The sequence below is a fragment of the Trematomus bernacchii genome, unplaced genomic scaffold, assembly GCF_902827165.1.
Source record: "Trematomus bernacchii unplaced genomic scaffold, fTreBer1.1, whole genome shotgun sequence".
NCBI classification, from domain to species: Eukaryota; Metazoa; Chordata; class Actinopteri; order Perciformes; family Nototheniidae; genus Trematomus; species Trematomus bernacchii.
Genome location: NW_022987727.1, coordinates 2,857,490 through 2,875,211, shown reverse-complemented (window position 1 = coordinate 2,875,211; position 17,722 = coordinate 2,857,490). Strand labels below are relative to the sequence as shown.

Below are 17,722 nucleotides of genomic sequence, written 5' to 3'. Positions count from 1 at the left end.
ATGCATTTTGGATTTTCATTCGTGACACAACAGCATTCCACTAGAGAATCCCTGAAACGTCTGCCAAAGATGTGGTGTCACTCATTCTTCCATCTTTCTCTCGATCTCTACGCAGCATGAGGTAGACCTGTCGAGGAAAGAGTGCCCTTTCGTCATCAAGCCAAAGATGCAGAGGCCCAGTGCAACTGTGGAGTCGGAGGACATGGAAACAGACACGGAGAGTAAGTTATTAATTCCTAATATCTATGCAATGTTCTCACTGTTATAAATGATTAAGTCTATTCTAAAAATGCTAGGCTATTTGTCTTGTGCCAAGTTAGAATGGATTATGAAGATTCTCCTGGCTGTTGTTGATGTGCTTAACATTATGATTTCTTACAGTGTCAGAAGTTGCAATGGATAGCAGCCCTGGACCATCCACATCTTCTGGTTCCAGATCAGAAACGGACCAGAAAGCACAGGGCAGTGCTGCCAACGCACCTCGTCCAGGTAAATACAGTAAACGCGCACAAACAATTAAAAAAACACTTTCCACTAATGTACTCTATAATCACCATGACACTCTATGTCTCTCTAGGTGTGCAGTGTATCCCCCAGAGGGCAGCCCTGTTAAAGTCAATGCTAAATTTCTTGAAGAAAGCCATCCAGGACCCTGCCTTTTCTGATGGTATTCGCCACGGTGAGTCATTGGCATCCTCTTACTTGTTCTATAAGCTCAAGCCTTGTGTACATCTTATTTATGCATGGTAAACGGATTCAAAAATAGTTGCCTTTAAGATCTAATATTTCATTATGCAAATGTTGATTTCTAACTTGTCTATGTGCGATCTCTTTCTCTCCAGTAATGGATGGGTCCTTGCCTACCTCACTCAAGCACATCATCAGTAATGCAGAGTATTATGGCCCTTCACTGTTCCTCTTAGGTGAGTTCACAGTAGCGCTTCAGAAAAGCTCTTTAACTGCTCTTCTGACTCAGCAGTGAGAAAGTGTTCTCACTTGACTCGGGAGATGCAAAGTCATATTAAACTTGGTGTCAACTGGAGAAGTGAATTTAATGTTTTGACATGTCATTGTTGGCATTGTTTTGGATTATAATCTCTTTTTTAAATGTTTCTTGTCTGTCCTTCTGATTTATAGCGACGGAGGTTGTGACGGTGTTTGTGTTCCAGGAGCCTTCCCTGCTCTCCTCCCTGCAGGATAATGGTCTCACTGATGTCATGCTGCATGCCCTTCTCATCAAAGACGTGAGTTTCCTCCACTGCCCGTTTCCTCTTTTTTGCTTGTCTCTTGCTGTTATTGAGTTCAATTTCATTATTGGCTGTCTATTTTTCTTTCTCTGTCGAAGCGCCTGTACTGAATTTGATATCTGAAATTGTTAGTTAAGTTGAAATACTTCCGATTTGTGTGGTCCATTGGCTGACCCAGGTTATGGTATGTTGTTTCAATGACCTAATCATCCTGTTATGTGAAGAAGGGTCACAATGAGAGCCTGCATGTTGATGTTTAGGTCTTTAACGGGGAAAGGGGAAATAAGATAATTCTCACTTTCCCCCTATTACATCGTTTTCTTTGATTTTGTTTTTGATGAATATGCAATTTACTCTAATTGCATATTCATCAGATCTCTTTTTTCCAGGTTCCTGCTACCCGTGAGGTGTTGGGTTCTCTTCCCAATGTGTTCAGTGCCCTGTGCCTGAATGCAAGAGGCCTGGGCTCCTTTGTTCAGTGCCAGCCATTTGAGCGCCTCTTCAAAGTGCTTTTGTCCCCTGACTACCTGCCTGCCATGCGACGGCGACGTAGCTCGGACCCATTGGGTGAGTCAGACTCTCTGTTCTCTGTTTGGATGCATTCACACCGAATCAGGCACATTCAAGGAAAACGAAAGTTAGCCCACATTCAAATGAATTGGAGTTTTAGTTTTTGGTGCTCAATGGGTTTAATGTGAACGCATCCTCATTCAGTTGTTTACCCTTGGAGCCTGCTTAATTGGAGGACATGTTATAATATATTATTGTTTCTTAACTTCAGGTGACACTGCATCCAACTTGGGCAGTGCTGTGGATGAGCTCATGAGGCACCAACCAACTTTGAAGACTGATGCTACTACTGCCATTATAAAGGTAGTGTACCTTCATTTACAAGAAATCTTTTGGCAAATGTTTTGTGGAAGTTATTAAAGCTAAACCTTTGTTACAGTTACTGGAGGAGATCTGCAACCTAGGTCGAGCCCCTGAGTACATCTGCCAGAAACCGTCTATCCAGAAAGCCGATGGCACTGTGGCGGTGCCCCCAGCGCGCTCCAGCCATGCTGCTGAAGAAGCCTCAAGTGAGGATGAAGAAGAAGAGGAGGCCCTCCACACTTTCAGCCAGCAGCAGGGGGAACCAGAGAGCACCAGACAGTCAGTGCCACTTGAACTGTATGACGCTGAGTTCATATCACACTAGAATAGAAAAACAAGTCTTTACCGACTTCGATTTTTGTTCAAGTCAATCGACTACATTTCAAATACTGTAGTTGGTAGTCATTTTCATTATATTAATTTGTGTTTGCAGGGTGGTTGGCACTGAAGAGCGGATACCTATTCCTCTGATGGACTATATCCTGAATGTGGTGAGTGTGGATTCTTGGACCGTTCAGTATGGTTCTGATCATATTGTGAGATCTTCCCCCTGTAAAGCAGAGCTCACCTAATTTCAGTCAGTCACTGATTTGTGATGCATGTGTCTTCTAGATGAAGTTTGTGGAATCCATTCTAAGCAACAACACCACAGACGACCACTGTCAGGAGTTTGTCAACCAGAAGGGTCTGCTACCTCTGGTTTCTATTCTGGGCCTTCCCAACTTGCCCATAGACTTCCCTACGTCTGCTGCCTGCCAGGCTGTGGCTGGGGTCTGCAAGTCTATACTGGTGAGCACAATGGATACATCACTGTTGTGACTTTTTTTATTCATTGTATATATTAATCAGGAACTTCAACATGAAATTGATGATGAGGAAAATGAAAAATCAGTTGGCTGAATTGAGACTAAAGCGTTTCCCTTAATGTCTCCCCCTTAGACTCTCTCTCATGAGCCTAAGGTACTCCAGGAAGGCCTTTGCCAACTGGACAGTATCCTGTCGTCTCTGGAGCCACTCCATCGACCAATCGAGGTGCCGGGTGGTTCTGTGCTTCTCAGAGAACTGGCTAACGCGGGCCATGTCACCGATGCAACGTTGTCCGCCCGTGCGACACCACTGCTCCATGCTCTTACTGCAGCACATGCCTACATCCTCATGTTTGTGCATACTTGCAGAGTAGGACAGGTAAATACGGGTGCATTTCCTATACAACCAGAATTGATAACCCCTCAACCAACCTTGTAGAGAAATGTTATCTTTTATGTTTATGACCAAAGATTAAAAAAAAAAAGTTCTGTATGTTTAAGTTGTGAACAATAAAGCATGCAGAGGGGTTATTTTTTTAAAGGCCTGGTTTTTCATAGAATTTAGAGAACTATTTTACATTTTTTCAAGCTATGGAGGTTTTTCTTCAATTGTACTGTTTCAGAATGGTTCAGCAGATTTACAGGTTTCTGTTCTCTTTCCAAACAGAGTGAGATCAGAGCTATCTCAGTCAACCAGTGGGGATCCCAGCTGGGCTTGAGTGTTCTCAACAAGCTCAGTCAGCTCTACTGCTCTCTGGTGTGGGAGAGCACCGTGCTGCTGTCCCTTTGCACGCCTAACAGGTACATCTCTTGTCCTTTTAGCCCCTTTCTTTAAAAGTTAGATCCGCTGTGACTCTAACACCTCCTGCTTGTGCTCAACAGTCTGCCTCCAGGATGTGAGTTCGGCCAGGCTGACATGCAGAAACTGGTGCCCAAAGACGAGAAGCCATCGAGCAGCACTGCAACAACTGCAGCTGCTGGTTCCAGGAGAACCGGTAATTTAATCATTTCACTTTGTTCATCAAATTCCACCATGTCCCTGGAACACAACTTCAATCTCCTCCTCCTACCTATCCAGCAGATTCTGAGGCGGTGACGGTGGATTCATCAGCCGGTGGGCTGTTGGAAGGCATGGGTCTAGATGGGGACACCTTGGCTCCCATGGAGACGGACGAACCCACTGCAACGGACCCTAAGGCCAAGTCCAAACTTACCCCAGCTATGGCCACCCGCATTAAACAGATTAAACCACTCCTCTCTGGTAAGATACATTCTTTCAGACACAATCACATTTTGCTTCAGTTTATAAATTAACAGATATATCTTCAATATCAGAATGTCTTAAATTGCCTTAAATCCCCATTAGGTTATTGTCTCTCACTAACTTTTTGTGTATTTCCAGCTTCATCTCGATTAGGCCGGGCTCTGGCTGAGCTCTTTGGCCTGCTGGTGAAGCTGTGTGTGGGGTCTCCAGTGCGCCAACGTCGCTCCCACCATGCCACGAGCACAGGAACCACCCCCACGCCTGCTGCCCGGGCCACTGCCTCTGCCCTGACCAAGCTCCTCACCAAGGGTCTGAGTTGGCAGCCACCACCCTACACACCCACTCCTCGTTTTAGGTAAGAGCCCTTTGTATTAACTTAACACAGTTTGTCATTGTTAAATGAGCTTGGCACACAGAGCTGACCTTTTTATGTTGTTTTTTTTGTCTGGCAGGCTGACCTTCTTCATCTGCTCAGTGGGCTTCACATCCCCCATGCTGTTTGATGAGAGGAAGTACCCCTACCACCTCATGCTGCAGAAGTTCTTCTGCTCTGGAGGTCATGATGCCTTATTTGAGTAAGTCCCTTGATGTAGTGCATATAATAGTCAAAAACACATTTTAATATTCATGTGCTTGCTTAAGTCCACAGCATACGAATGTGTATTTTAAACAGGAGTTTTGCTTTTTGATTTGCTTTTGTGCAGGACATTTAACTGGGCTCTATCGATGGGTGGGAAGGTGCCTGTCACTGAGGGTCTGGAACATACTGATCTACCCGATGGGACAGGGGAGTTTCTGGATGCCTGGTTAATGCTTGTGGAAAAGATGGTGAACCCGAGCACTGTGCTGGACTCACCCCATTCCCTGCCAGCTAAAATGCCTGGAGTCACACCCACCATGCCCCAGTTCAGCGCCCTTCGGTTCCTCATAGTCACACAAAAGGTACGTTTCCACTTACTAGATCATTCAAATTATTATTTTGCTGCTTGCAGATAAAATAGATCAAACTTGAGGTTGATGTGAAATCAAGTTACATAACGCAGGGAACACCAGGGAAATGGGAAAGATGGACTCTCTAAGATACCCCCCTGCTCCCTTTTCAAAAAAGGTTGTTCTCTATTGTCGTTTGCATACCATGTCGAGTAAAGGACAAAAAAGAACTTATCAAACTTTGTTAAAATCTGCCAGTTTCAAAATATCACAAGTTGTGCAATATAGAGTAATATAAATAACAGCTAGGTGATTTGAACTCCATGTAAACATGACCCTGTTGAAATGCTAGTTATGGTTTATTAGCAAAAGGTATGACCTTCACGCAAAAGCTTACTTTGGATATTCACTAGGTCAGAATGATTGAAACCAAAAAACTATTTACATTAGTTTAGTACAAAGAAAACGGTAATACTAGAGCTGTACTTGTAAATATCAAATGTATATCGTGTTTTTAAACATGTTGATATTGTATATAAATTAGTAGTAGGACAAAAATAATACTAGCATTTTATTTTCCATTGAGAGGATTTGCCATGAATGATTGTAACACAGTCTCTCCTTTTATTAAGGCTGCATTCACCTGCATCCGCAGTCTGTGGAACAGGAAGCCACTGAAGGTGTATGGAGGCAGGATGGCTGAATCCATGCTGGCCATCCTCTGCCACATCCTGAGAGGGGAGCCTGTTATTCAGGAGCGTCTGTCCAAGGAGACGGTGCGCCCGGAGGAGGAGGCGGCGGCTGCTGCTGCGGCTGTGGCTGCTGTGCCCTCCACTGTTTCCCTGGCACCAAGCGGGGGGGCCCCTGGAGCATCTACAACAGCTGGAGAGGCACCGGCCGTGGCTGCAACAGTACCTGCGGTGCCGGCAGGAGGATCAGCTGATGATTCAACCAATTCTACCCCCCGCCGTGATCCCCAGGTTAACCAGGCCCAGCTCACACAGGTATGTGGGAAAGTTTGCTGACACTCAAACACTTTCAGAAAGTGGGTTTTCTGATGCCTGTGGTTTCTTTTTGTTACTCCTAATATATTGTACGATTTGTACACACATTGCCGTAACGCATTCCTGCTCTCTTTTGAAATTGGAATTGTGTACACCTTCAGCTTGCTGTACCACCACAGCAGGCTGTTAAGACATCGCCGGTTACCTATATAATATTATTTTGGCATTGTCCAGTTAGCCAGACACTAGTAAGGAAGTGCTGTGTCTCCCATCTTATTCCCCATATTTTGCATGCACTGATTCCTGGGCAATAATTAGTCTTATAACAGGAAATGTGGAGTGAGACAGAGAGGCTGCCACAGGCCCGCCAGCTGCATCTCCAGCAGGTATAAGAGCCATCAGGGAGAGTGGGAGAAAGTTAGAGGAAAGATTAAGCTAGGGAAAGAGTAAAGGACCAAAGGATCTCTTTTAGAGGCAGTTTGTGACAGTTTGATCTGGTTTTTTAGAGACATTATAGAAGGACGATGAGGAGTGAATGAAAAAATGTCTCTGCATCTTTCATAAGGATTAGAGGTATCACAATGCAATTGAAACATTTATTTCCAGCGCAGACTGCTATGCCCAGTCTTGATATCTAAAGATAAACGGATCATTGGTTTTATTCCTGGACAACTGTGTTTTATATCTAATGTCTATGCAGCATTGTGTTGTCAATGTGCTGCCTGCTTTTTTTTCAGTCAGGTATGCAAATTTACAATCCTGCTTTTTGATTCTGGTGATTTAAATCAGCATCTCATTCTGGTAGATTAAGAATCTAAATTGTGACACCTCTTATAATGATAGCAATGCTCTTTGAGTTCCCCTTTCAATTCATGACATGTTTCAGTCCTTATCATTTGAGCCTCATAATACCCCCTTCTTTATAGCTGCGCTCGCTCCTGACCTCATCTCTGTTAAATCTGTTTATTTCAAAATGCTTCATCTTTTTACGTGTCCTTTTAGCTGATGGATATGGGTTTCTCCCGTGAGCATGCCATGGAGGCCCTACTGAACACAAGCACCATGGAGCAGGCCACAGAGTACCTACTCACTCACCCTCCTCCACTTCTTGGTGGAGCAGTAAGGGTAAGAGATCATAAATAGAAATGAGCACGTACTTCCGTTCTTATTAACTGTGCAAGTCATATTCAAGCAGCTGACATTGTTCTCCATGTTTCATCTAGGACATGACTATGTCAGAAGAGGACCAGATGATGAGGGCCATTGCCATGTCACTTGGACAAGAGGTCAGCATGGAGCAGCGATCCGACTCTCCTGAGGTGTGGCCTCCTAACTTCTCAAATTGCATGCAAAAACATTTCACTTTCAACTGTCTGATGCTTAATGAACCCCAAACATAAGAAAATGGTACCGATTAGCTGAGCAGCCGCTGAGATGATTTCTGTGTCCTTCAGGAGGCAGCACGTCGGCGCGAGGAAGACGACAGGAGAGCCAGGGAGCGGACAGAGGAGGAGGAGGCCCGCTGCCTGGAGCGCTTCATGGAGGCTGAGCCCCTGGACCCCAAGGAGCTGCACACCTTCACCGACTCCATGCTGCCTGGCTGCTTCCATCTGCTGGACGAGCTGCCTGACACCGTGTACCGGCTCTGTGACCTGCTGATGACGGCCATCAAGAGGAGCGGCCCCGAGTACAGAGAGCTCATCCTCGGACAGGTCGTCCACCAGGTCAGTGGAGAGTTGATGGTTCACATTGCAGTCTGCTCTAGAGAGATTACTATATGTACATGTTCAGAGTTAAGATTCAATGACTTGGAGGATGCAAAATATTAATGTACATATATATATATACATTCCTTTTTTCAGATACATTTAAAGTTGAGCTCTACCGAGTCTGTTCATTATTCATTTTGAATAAGCACATTCTGAACATCTGTATCAGTGTTTCTAACTACCTGTTAACAGGATGTCTGCAATTAGACTGCCAAGTACTTTAGCTTAAATATCAAATTGAGAGCTGTTGTAAAATTGGAATTTGATTGAAAAACAGTGTATCTTTGTTTCTGTAATTGGTTTAGCCAACGTCTTGAATGCAGTTAACTTTGTGATCCATTCTGTATGCTGTGATCATTCATTACAATTGACCATGGAAACATCTTTAAGTCTTGGCAATAGAAGCACAACATTCCTGTGTTCCTGATTGTGTGTGTGTGTGTGTAGGTGTGGGAGGCAGCAGATGTGCTCATCAAGGCGGCTGAGCCCCTGACTACCAGTGACACAAAGACGGTCTCTGAGTGGACCAGACAGATGGCCACACTGCCACAAGCCTCCAAGCTTGCAACAAGAATTCTGCTTCTGACGTTGCTTTTTGAGGTAACAGAAAGGCATCCATTAAAAATGTTATCCTTCAAACGTAATTCATAGAAGAATTGTCTTGTTAATCTACACAGCCTTAACAATCACTTGTTGGTTTTTGTTTCTGCAGGAGCTGAAGCTGTTGGGTGCCAGAGTGATCGAGAACAGTGGGATTCTTAACTTGCTGATAAAGCTGCTTGAGGTCGTACAGCCCTGTCTTCAGGCTGCTAAAGAACAGAAAGACATCCAGACACCAAAGTCAGTTCTTCAGCCTCACATACTCATTTGAACTTGAAAATTATAAACCGAATATTCTCTAGAAGAGCCCTAATTTGTTTGTTAGGAATTTGTACTAATCCTATCAAATGACATCCCTTTTCTGCAGATGGATCACACCAGTGCTGTTGATCATTGACTTCTATGAGAAGATGGCAGTCTCTTCAAAACGCAGGGAACAAATGAACAAGGTAAAAGTCTACCTTATAAAACCAAGCCTCAGGCACAGATTGCATTTGTAAAGTTAGAAACTAACCTGTTAGGTTACAAGTACAGGTTTAGAAAAACATGCACTATGTCTTCATTGATTTGGAAACATGCATTCATTCAATATGTTTGTACTTTGAGGTACATTCTGTAAGTTACCACATTGTTTTCTGCTAAAGGCCCTTTTTTAATGCACTTTCTCTTTATTCAAGACTTGAACATTCGAAGTATTTAGATAAGAAGATGATAATTTTTGTGGACAAATTATGGTAATAAATGTTATTTCAAACAACCTTGCTTCAAGAATTCATTTCGTTTTGTTTTTGTCCAGAGTTATGGACAAATTGTTTGGTATTTTGTGTACCTCTTTAGTCAAATGAATGAGTTTTCTTTTTGTCTGCCTCTAGTATCTGCAACCCAACGGGAATAACTGGCGTTGGTTTGATGACCGCTCCGGCCGGTGGTGCAGTTACAGTGCGTCGAACAACAGTACCATTGACTCTGCATGGAGAGCTGGGGAGAGCAGCGTCCGCTTCACAGCTGGCCGCCGGAGATACACTGTGCAGTTCAACACCATGGTGCAGGTATTCACCAACACTTTGTTCACTGCCTGAGAATACCCACACACTAGTGCTGTATGAATGTTATGGTTAGTTGTGTTGGTAGAGTTAGCTTGGTTCCCTTTGATGATTTATTATCTTTCTTTGGGGCAGGTAAACGAAGAGACTGGTAACAGGAGGCCGGTGATGTTGACGGTCCAGAGAGTGCCTCGTCTGCCCAAGCCCGCCAAGGCTGGTAGCATTACTGACTCAGAGAGAGAAGAAGGAGAAAAGAGCAAAGTGGAGGAAACCCAGACTGACCTGGACTCCGGAGTAGCAGTGGAGATGAGCGTTCCTAAGGATGAGTCCAGCCAGCTGAAGGAGACCCCAACCGGCCCCTCACCTTCCCTGGAGACTGAGAACTCTCAGAGCGCTGATATTGTCGTACAAGGCCTGACCGAGGACATGACCACTGTTCTTATTCGTGCCTGCGTCAGTATGATTAGCGTTCCTGTGGACCCAGACACCCTACACGCCACACTGCGTCTGTGTTTGCGTCTTACACGCAATCACCAGTACGCTATGATGTTTGCTGAGCTGAAGAGCACCCGGATGATTCTGGGGCTGACGCAGAGCTCCGGCTTCAATGGCTTCACCCCGCTCGTTACCCTGCTGTTCAGGCACATCATAGAAGATCCCGCAACTCTGAGGCACACCATGGAGAAGGTTAGTCTCTTTAAGTCTCTCATCGTTTTTAAATGGATCTCACACTAAGTATATAGTCTTAAGATATCTTTAAAAATTCTTAACAAGCTTTTGTATCAGGTTGTGAGGTCCGCCGTGACCAGCGGAGCAGGAAGTACCACCTCAGGAGTTGTGTCCGGAAGCCTTGGTTCCAGAGAAATCAATTATATCCTTCGCGTCCTGGGCCCCGCTGCCTGCCGCAACCCAGAATGCTTCGCTGAAACTGCCAGCAACTGTGTGCGCATCGCTCTGCCTGCACCACGGGGAGCCGGCACAGGTGAGTGTGCAAGCTTTTCTTACAAGGTGCAGTGACTTTAGGTTAGAGTTGACGTTACGTGTACTCTAGATTGGATTGATAGATTTATTTAGTTTTCCCGTTGTTTTTAATGTAAGATAAGCTCATCAAATCTTCTTTTCGACAGCTTCTGATGACGAGTTTGAGAACCTTCGAATTAAGGGACCTAATGCTGTGCAGCTGGTGAAGACCACTCCTCTAAAACTGTCCCCCCTACCCACTATTCCTGAGACTATCAAGGAGGTCATCTATGACATGCTCAATGCTCTGGCTGCCTACCATGCTCCTGAAGAACGTAAGACATGTTAACAAGATCCTTCCAGCTGTCTCTTTGAAGGGCATATATGTAATTTGAAATGGAACTAGTCATTTGATCACTTTGGCTAAGTGTGTGTGTGTGTTTGGCACAGCCGAGCGTCCAGAGGAACGTGCAGCTGCAGCAGCAGCCGCAGCAGCAGCAGCAGCGGTGCCTGGTGGAGCAGACCTGTGCCAGATACTGCAGGATGTTGGAGATGACGTCTACCAGCAGTACAGGCTCACCCGGCAGGGCAGCGACTTTGACTCTCAGTCTGCATTCCATATCAATGTGAGTGTGAATGACCGGTTGTCCTGTATTGAAACATAAAATGGGTCATTTCCTCAGTTAAAACAGTGCGTCTCTTTTTCGCAGGCTCAGGTGTTTTCTGCTGATGGAGCCGTGGCTGAGTCTTCCCAGTCTGGCACACCACAAGGAGAAGGTGAGTCTTAATGTTGTGTTTTTTAAAGTAAAAAAAAAGAAAGAAAAGTAACTGCACATATCAGAACTTATCAGGCTACTTATTGTGTAGTTTATGGCAAAGTTCTGTAAGCGGGCAGCAGAGAGTCTGTACTGTCATTTTTATCACAACGCAACAGTTTGGTTGCACCACTAATTAAATTAAATGATGACTTGAAAGCATAATTAAAATCATACTGGAAAGCATTGCTTTTGGTTGTTCATGGTTATTTGCCAAGTTTAAAATCTACTTCAGATGCACCATTTTAGTTTATTACTGTATATGATCTGTGTATCCATAATAATTGTGTTATGCTAACTTCCTCAGCTTCCACCCCAGAAGAGATGCGGGAGGAGAAGAAAGAACAGGAGGGCGAGAAGAGTACCAGCTCAGAGGAGGGTAAAGCAGCTAAGGTAAAGGCTAGCAAGCCCCTAATGCCAACCTCCACCATCCTGAGACTGCTGGCTGAGCTGGTGCGCTCCTACGTGGGCATCGCCACTCTCATCGCCTCCTACTGCTACACCGCTGGACAGTCTGAACTTATTAAAGAGGTAGGTGTTACAACAAAAACAGCCTCTGTATTTCAATGCCTCATCATTATTTTCTCTTAACCTCTTGTTTGTACTTCCCTGTGTCCCAACAGGACTGCAGTGTTCTAGCTTTTGTGCTCGACCACCTACTGCCCCATACCCAGAATTCAGAAGACAAAGACACCCCCGCCCTGGCTCGTCTCTTCCTGGCCAGCCTGGCAGCTGCTGGCACGGGCACTGATGCCCAGGTTGCGCTTGTCAATGAGGTGAAGGCTGCCCTCAGTCGTGCACTAGCAATGGCAGAGGGTACCGAAAAACATGCCAGGTAAGAAGCACCAAATAAATAAACCAACTTTTGTATTGATTAAGTATTATTATTATTATTATTATTATTAATATTATTATTATTAGCTGATGAAACCAGTACTCCTATTCTCACTCTTTGTCCTAACTCACTTTTTCCCAGGCTTCAGGCAGTAATGTGCATCATCAGCACCATCATGGAGTCATGTCCCTCCACGTCCAGCTTCTATAGCACAGCAGCGGCCAAAACACAACACAATGGCATGAATAATATCATAAGGCTGTTTCTGAAGAAAGGACTGGTCAACGACTTGGCCCGTGTGCCTCACAGCTTGGATTTGTCCAGGTATTTGATTTCACCATACTCAAGGATATACTCCTTTTTATAAGGAAATTACAGGTCTAAAACTCCACGGGGAATCTTTAAGTTGGGGTTTAACCTTTATTTTAAACTATACAGCATATCAAATTTGTGTAACTCAAACTGTTCCTTTACATTTCCTTGTTTAGTCCCAACATGGCCAACACGGTGAATGCCGCCCTGAAGCCTCTGGAGACTCTGTCCCGCATTGTGAACCAGCCCAGCAGTCTGTTCGGGGGCAAAGGAGGCTCCAGCAAGAACAAGACTGAGCATGATACTGTGGGCGCTGCCAGAGACAGCAACAGCAACACTCAGGACCAAGGTATGCACATTGGACGAGACACTTTAAACACTCTGAATCAAATTACTTCAAATATTTCTTGCTGATTTGTGACATCTATTCCAGGAGAGTCCGGTGAGGCAGAGCCAGTGGAGGGCAACCACAGGGTGCCGGGAACAGACAACGACCTGATGGATGGAGAGGCAGAGGGAGACACAGTGGTCATTGCCGGTCAGCCAGAGGTCCTGAGCACGCAGGCTATGCAGGTGATTGACCATTACAAAGTATTTCACCACATGACCTCATCTGGAACATCAATGATTAATACCCATCATTTAATGATGGGTATTACAAATTGTAAATAATTTAGTTCCAAGGTGCTATGCCACTTTGTCCACTTTATAGTGACATTTCATTTGTAATTTCCATTCCCTCTGCTTGCAGGTTGAAAATGAGTTGGTGGATCTGATTGATGAGCTGCTGGAGAGAGATGCAGGCGCTGTCAGCAGCGCAATTATTGGTAAGCCACTTGATCAATTTTGACGGGAAAGCCAGAGTATATGGTCAACATTTAGGGAGAGGTGAAAGTAGTTGTGTGCACAGCAGCTTAACCTCAGTGGTATAGTTACTGGATTCAAAGAAAACAATCAAATTGCAATAAGAGTTACTTGACTCACTGCCCCCTTTGTTTCAAACCGGCAAAGAAATCGGAGCTAATGTACTAACTTGTTTGTTCTGTCAATCAGTGGGACGCAGCGGTGAAGATGAATCACAAGAGGATGTGTTGATGGATGAAGCTCCGTCCAATATTAGCCAGACATCCACTCTTCAGACCAACCGTGAAGGTAATCCACCGGCACAACACAACTTTGTTTGTTAATCGTAGGACATGCAGCTTTAAGAAGCCGTTCCACTGATTGCTCCTCCTCAGTTTGGAAGAACTTCTTGTGAGATTCCGTGTTTCTTTCTTCATCAGACTCCATGAACATCCTGGAACCAGAGGATGAGGAGCATACCCAGGAGGAAGATTCTAGTGGCAGCAATGATGATGAAGACAGCCAGGATGAAGAGGAGGAGGAGGAAGAGGAAGAGGAGGAAGATCAGGTATGGATTCATGCAATGAGGTTCAGTTGACAAATATCGATTACTGCTTTTTTCTTTACCACTCAAGGCTGCTGCTTTTTCTCTAGGATGATGAAGAGGGAGATGAGGATGATGATGATGAAGGTTCAGAGATGGAGTTGGATGAGGACTTCCCAGACATCAATGCCGCACCTCACATCCGCTTCGAAAGGTTTGACAGGGATGATGACCTCATCATAGAGTTTGACAACATGTTCTCCAACAACGGTAAGCAGGATGATTTATTACCAATATCTGTACATTTGATTGTTTGGTAGAATTGGTTTTGATTAAGATTCACTGTGGTTTCGTACAAATGCACTTCCTGTTCAGATAAAGTCCTCCCCCTTCTTGATAATGAAGCCCACTGTTTAAAAATAAGGAATAAGTCTTAATCCCGTAATCACATTTTAAGGTATACATGATTAACAATGCTCAGCCCTCTTATCCTAAGTAGTTATTCTCATATTCCTCACCAAAGCTCAGGACATCCCAAAAAATAAAAATAAAGTTTTCTTAGGTTTATTTATGATAATCATTACTCGGGGTTCGTCCAGAGCTGTCCCCCTAATGTCTGCCTACTGTTTTCTGTTATTTTTCCATCAGCTGACATCCCTCCCTCCCCAGGCAACATCCCCAGCTCCCACCCGCTGATGGTGCGCCATGCGGACCACGGCTCCCTCACCCTGGGCGTGGCAGGCACCAGCAGCCGCCTGGCACAGGGCATGGGTCGCAGCCAGCGGACACTGCGACAGCTCACTGCCAACAGTGGACACACCATCCATGTCCATTACCCTGGCAACCGCCAGCCAAACCCTCCTTTAATCCTGCAAAGGTAAAAGCATGTTTTTTGGTTTCTTCGTTAAACAACACATCTATTTTTTCATTATTCAGTGTGTTTTTTTGACACCGCCATTCTTTATTTGAGTGATAACACTCATTAAAATGTCTGTTCCTCCTCTTCTGCATTCTTCAGATTGCTGGGCCCTAGTGCTGCTGCAGACATCTTACAGCTGTCCAGCTCACTGCCTCTCCAATCTCGTGGACGGGCCCGCCTTTTGGTGGGAAATGAGGATGTGCACATCATCGCACGCTCTGATGACGAGTTGTTGGATGACTTTTTCCATGAGCAGAGCAGTACCGGGGGACAAGCAGGTGAGAATCACTCTGGGTTATCATTGATGTCATAGTCTACTGAATTACGATAAGCCTTCATTCCTAACATGAGTGTTCTCTCTGTCCCTCCAGGCACCCTCTCTAGTATTCCCACTGCCTTAACAAGATGGACAGATGAGTGTAAAGTGCTCGATGCTGAGAGTATGCACGACTGTGTAGCAGGTAGGTCGGCAAATGACAAACCATTGTATTATGCAGATATCAATGCACAAGGCTTAATGAGTTCTGTTCACACACGCATCCAAGTGTACAGCTGTGTCTTTATTGTGGTCAAAAGCATGTTAACAGGTGAACATAAGTGTCATTGTTTGGACATGGAAGGACCATGGGATGAACATCTGTGTCTGCTTTCAGTGGTGAAGGTGCCTATCCTGCAGCATCTGGAGAGTCTGCGAGATGAGGAACTGGAGGAGCGTAGGGAGAAAAGGAGGAGGCAGCTGGCTGAGGAGGAAGAGTCTAAGCAGAATGAGAGGAGGGCCTCTGGAGCAGAGCAGGCCAGGGAACAGAGCCTGCAGGTAAACAAAACCCCTTAGTGCATTATGTTTATCACACAAGTTGACATTGCGTTGCCTATACAAATAATTTATATTATGCATGTGTCTTTTGGAGTTTTTATTCACTTTGTTGCTAATACAAACTGCTTTTGGTTCATAGGGTTCTGGATTGGGGACAGTTAACGGTGCCGAGAACACTGCAGGTACTGACACTTGAATACATTTTGTTTCTGTATATTGTAATGTTTACAATTTCTGTCTGGAATGGAACATCTGTGACGGCCTCGAGAGAGAAGCAGCCAGCAGAGCGTGCTGTGGGATGAGGTAGTAGTTTGTATAGTTTTAGGATCACACCAGATCTGGGAGATAACTATACAGTCTACTGTCTTTCTTATGGCTACGCTATACCAGCTGGACATCTCCATCTGATTTCTCTGAACTACAATGTTTTCTCATGTGTATATTGTATGCATTGCATTGCACTGGCTGTGCTGTGGTGAGGTAGTAAGTTGTGTTGTTGTTGGGGATAAGGATTGTTCACCCCGTTCAGGAGATAACTATACAACTTACTGCCTTCCTCAGTGCAGGCCCTTATCATCTATGTCAATCAGGATCAATAACAAATGTAGATACTGCTATTTCTGTTTGTGCAGTTTGCACGTGTGCCTAGTCATTCCTAACAATTAGTCATTACTGCTTTGAAAAGGTTTGAAGCTGTTTTGGCTGAGATGTTGTATAGGCGTAAGCATTGGTAGCTGTGAGTAATTATAAGGTAAAAAGAGCTAGTCCCCCGTCAAAATTATTCAGTTGTATTTTTTAAATGCTTCTTTTTACTGTTTATATATGTAATCTGTTTTTCACTCAACACATTTTTTCCATACATATATATTTCTTAAAGAGCTAACCTTGTCCTCACACTATTGTTCTCTCTGGATGTTGCAGAGGGTGAGCAGGCTCAGGGTGGCACAGTGTCATGTCTGGACCCACCCAGGGTCTCAGAGGGCTTCCTCACTGCTCCCCCATCTGGAGAGGTCACTCCCACCACACCTGCTCCTCATGAACAGGCGCTGGTCTCCCTGGAGACTGCCATCAGTCAGCAGGTCCACCAGCCAATCGCTGACCTCCTACTGGCTGAGTCGCATGCCAGCTCACTGGCTGCTCTAGCAGGGGCGGGCCTTCCTGCCTTGTCATCAGCTGACCGGCCAAGCAGTGAAGCGGAGGCATCTCAGATGGAAATGTCCCCGGCAGCCACAATCGGTGAGAGAGTCAGTGGAGGAGGAGCGTTGGATGAAGGCAGGGAAGGTAGACTAACTTTGAAAATTCTATTTACAGACAGGTCAACAGTTAGGTCACACATTTGTTATGTACATAATGTTGAAGCTAGTAACATCTTTTGAACACTGAAATATGAACCAATTGGTCAAGGAATTTTACAACAGAACATTGATTCAGGCCATTCTAACCTAACCGTCACTTTTTCTCTCTTTAGCCTCCCTAAGTCCAGACATCGTGGAGACCTCCGAGCCTGCAGTAGTGGGTGTTTCACAACTGGAAGGGTCCCCCATGGATACCAGCAGCCCTGCCTCTACCACTCAGGAAGAAGTGGCTCCCAACCCTGCCCAGACCGCCCAGCTGTCTCAGGAGCTGTCCGGCAGCAGGGAGAGTGGGCTGACTGACCGGCACACAGACGCAGACACTGGGTCAGTGTCATCCCTGACCAAATGAATGTTCAACTGCATCTATTGCCTAGATATGTTTATCAAAAGTTATAGATTGGGCGCCTTCTCTTTTCAACTCAAAATGAACAAAAGATGCTTTAGATTAAAGCATCTTTTTCCCACCACCTTTTTCTAAGCATTGAGTTACTGGTTTTAATTTCACTGTGTACATCAGCCAAGCCACTATTCACACATTTTGCCGCAGACTGACAATAGCCATTATTTTTATTTGATTCCCACAGCTCCACCTCTGTCTCATCACCTGGGGAAACGATGCCCAGAAGTGACAGCGCTGACAGCCAGTCTCAGGCCATCCAGGAAGAGCCCCTCCCATCCACCAGCAATGAGGACGAGGACCCACTTGCAGGTAAAATAAATTGCTATCATACTTTTTCTGTTGATTTTTCCAATTTTAAATAAAATGTTACTTAAAGCTCATATTTTTGT

At 44.9% G+C, this 17,722-nt stretch overlaps 1 protein-coding gene across 12 annotated transcripts in view; it reads left to right on the top strand.

The window, feature by feature from the left end:
• The window catches only part of huwe1 (HECT, UBA and WWE domain containing E3 ubiquitin protein ligase 1), a 35,722-nt gene that overhangs the window by 8,779 nt on the left and 9,221 nt on the right, over window positions 1–17,722 (top strand). For 5 of the 12 annotated variants that reach the window (XM_034144610.1, XM_034144611.1, XM_034144606.1 and 2 more), the window contains 47 exons: window positions 116–221; window positions 382–489; window positions 578–679; window positions 843–923; window positions 1,138–1,244; window positions 1,622–1,814; window positions 2,029–2,120; window positions 2,197–2,417; window positions 2,554–2,611; window positions 2,733–2,909; window positions 3,060–3,305; window positions 3,594–3,727; window positions 3,809–3,921; window positions 4,005–4,187; window positions 4,329–4,545; window positions 4,643–4,765; window positions 4,895–5,132; window positions 5,753–6,124; window positions 7,127–7,249; window positions 7,348–7,443; window positions 7,579–7,848; window positions 8,341–8,493; window positions 8,606–8,733; window positions 8,861–8,942; window positions 9,366–9,542; window positions 9,672–10,223; window positions 10,323–10,518; window positions 10,664–10,831; window positions 10,947–11,122; window positions 11,207–11,273; window positions 11,619–11,842; window positions 11,935–12,146; window positions 12,288–12,470; window positions 12,635–12,807; window positions 12,892–13,031; window positions 13,210–13,285; window positions 13,512–13,610; window positions 13,742–13,869; window positions 13,956–14,115; window positions 14,494–14,722; window positions 14,864–15,042; window positions 15,136–15,225; window positions 15,418–15,578; window positions 15,718–15,760; window positions 16,500–16,859; window positions 17,047–17,257; window positions 17,518–17,642. In XM_034144610.1, coding sequence (XP_034000501.1) covers window positions 116–221; window positions 382–489; window positions 578–679; window positions 843–923; window positions 1,138–1,244; window positions 1,622–1,814; window positions 2,029–2,120; window positions 2,197–2,417; window positions 2,554–2,611; window positions 2,733–2,909; window positions 3,060–3,305; window positions 3,594–3,727; window positions 3,809–3,921; window positions 4,005–4,187; window positions 4,329–4,545; window positions 4,643–4,765; window positions 4,895–5,132; window positions 5,753–6,124; window positions 7,127–7,249; window positions 7,348–7,443; window positions 7,579–7,848; window positions 8,341–8,493; window positions 8,606–8,733; window positions 8,861–8,942; window positions 9,366–9,542; window positions 9,672–10,223; window positions 10,323–10,518; window positions 10,664–10,831; window positions 10,947–11,122; window positions 11,207–11,273; window positions 11,619–11,842; window positions 11,935–12,146; window positions 12,288–12,470; window positions 12,635–12,807; window positions 12,892–13,031; window positions 13,210–13,285; window positions 13,512–13,610; window positions 13,742–13,869; window positions 13,956–14,115; window positions 14,494–14,722; window positions 14,864–15,042; window positions 15,136–15,225; window positions 15,418–15,578; window positions 15,718–15,760; window positions 16,500–16,859; window positions 17,047–17,257; window positions 17,518–17,642 — 7,852 coding nt within the window. The remainder of the gene's footprint in view (window positions 1–115; window positions 222–381; window positions 490–577; window positions 680–842; window positions 924–1,137; window positions 1,245–1,621; window positions 1,815–2,028; window positions 2,121–2,196; window positions 2,418–2,553; window positions 2,612–2,732; window positions 2,910–3,059; window positions 3,306–3,593; window positions 3,728–3,808; window positions 3,922–4,004; window positions 4,188–4,328; window positions 4,546–4,642; window positions 4,766–4,894; window positions 5,133–5,752; window positions 6,125–7,126; window positions 7,250–7,347; window positions 7,444–7,578; window positions 7,849–8,340; window positions 8,494–8,605; window positions 8,734–8,860; window positions 8,943–9,365; window positions 9,543–9,671; window positions 10,224–10,322; window positions 10,519–10,663; window positions 10,832–10,946; window positions 11,123–11,206; window positions 11,274–11,618; window positions 11,843–11,934; window positions 12,147–12,287; window positions 12,471–12,634; window positions 12,808–12,891; window positions 13,032–13,209; window positions 13,286–13,511; window positions 13,611–13,741; window positions 13,870–13,955; window positions 14,116–14,493; window positions 14,723–14,863; window positions 15,043–15,135; window positions 15,226–15,417; window positions 15,579–15,717; window positions 15,761–16,499; window positions 16,860–17,046; window positions 17,258–17,517; window positions 17,643–17,722) is intronic. The other 7 variants (XM_034144617.1, XM_034144615.1, XM_034144612.1 and 4 more) reach the window with 6 other exon arrangements.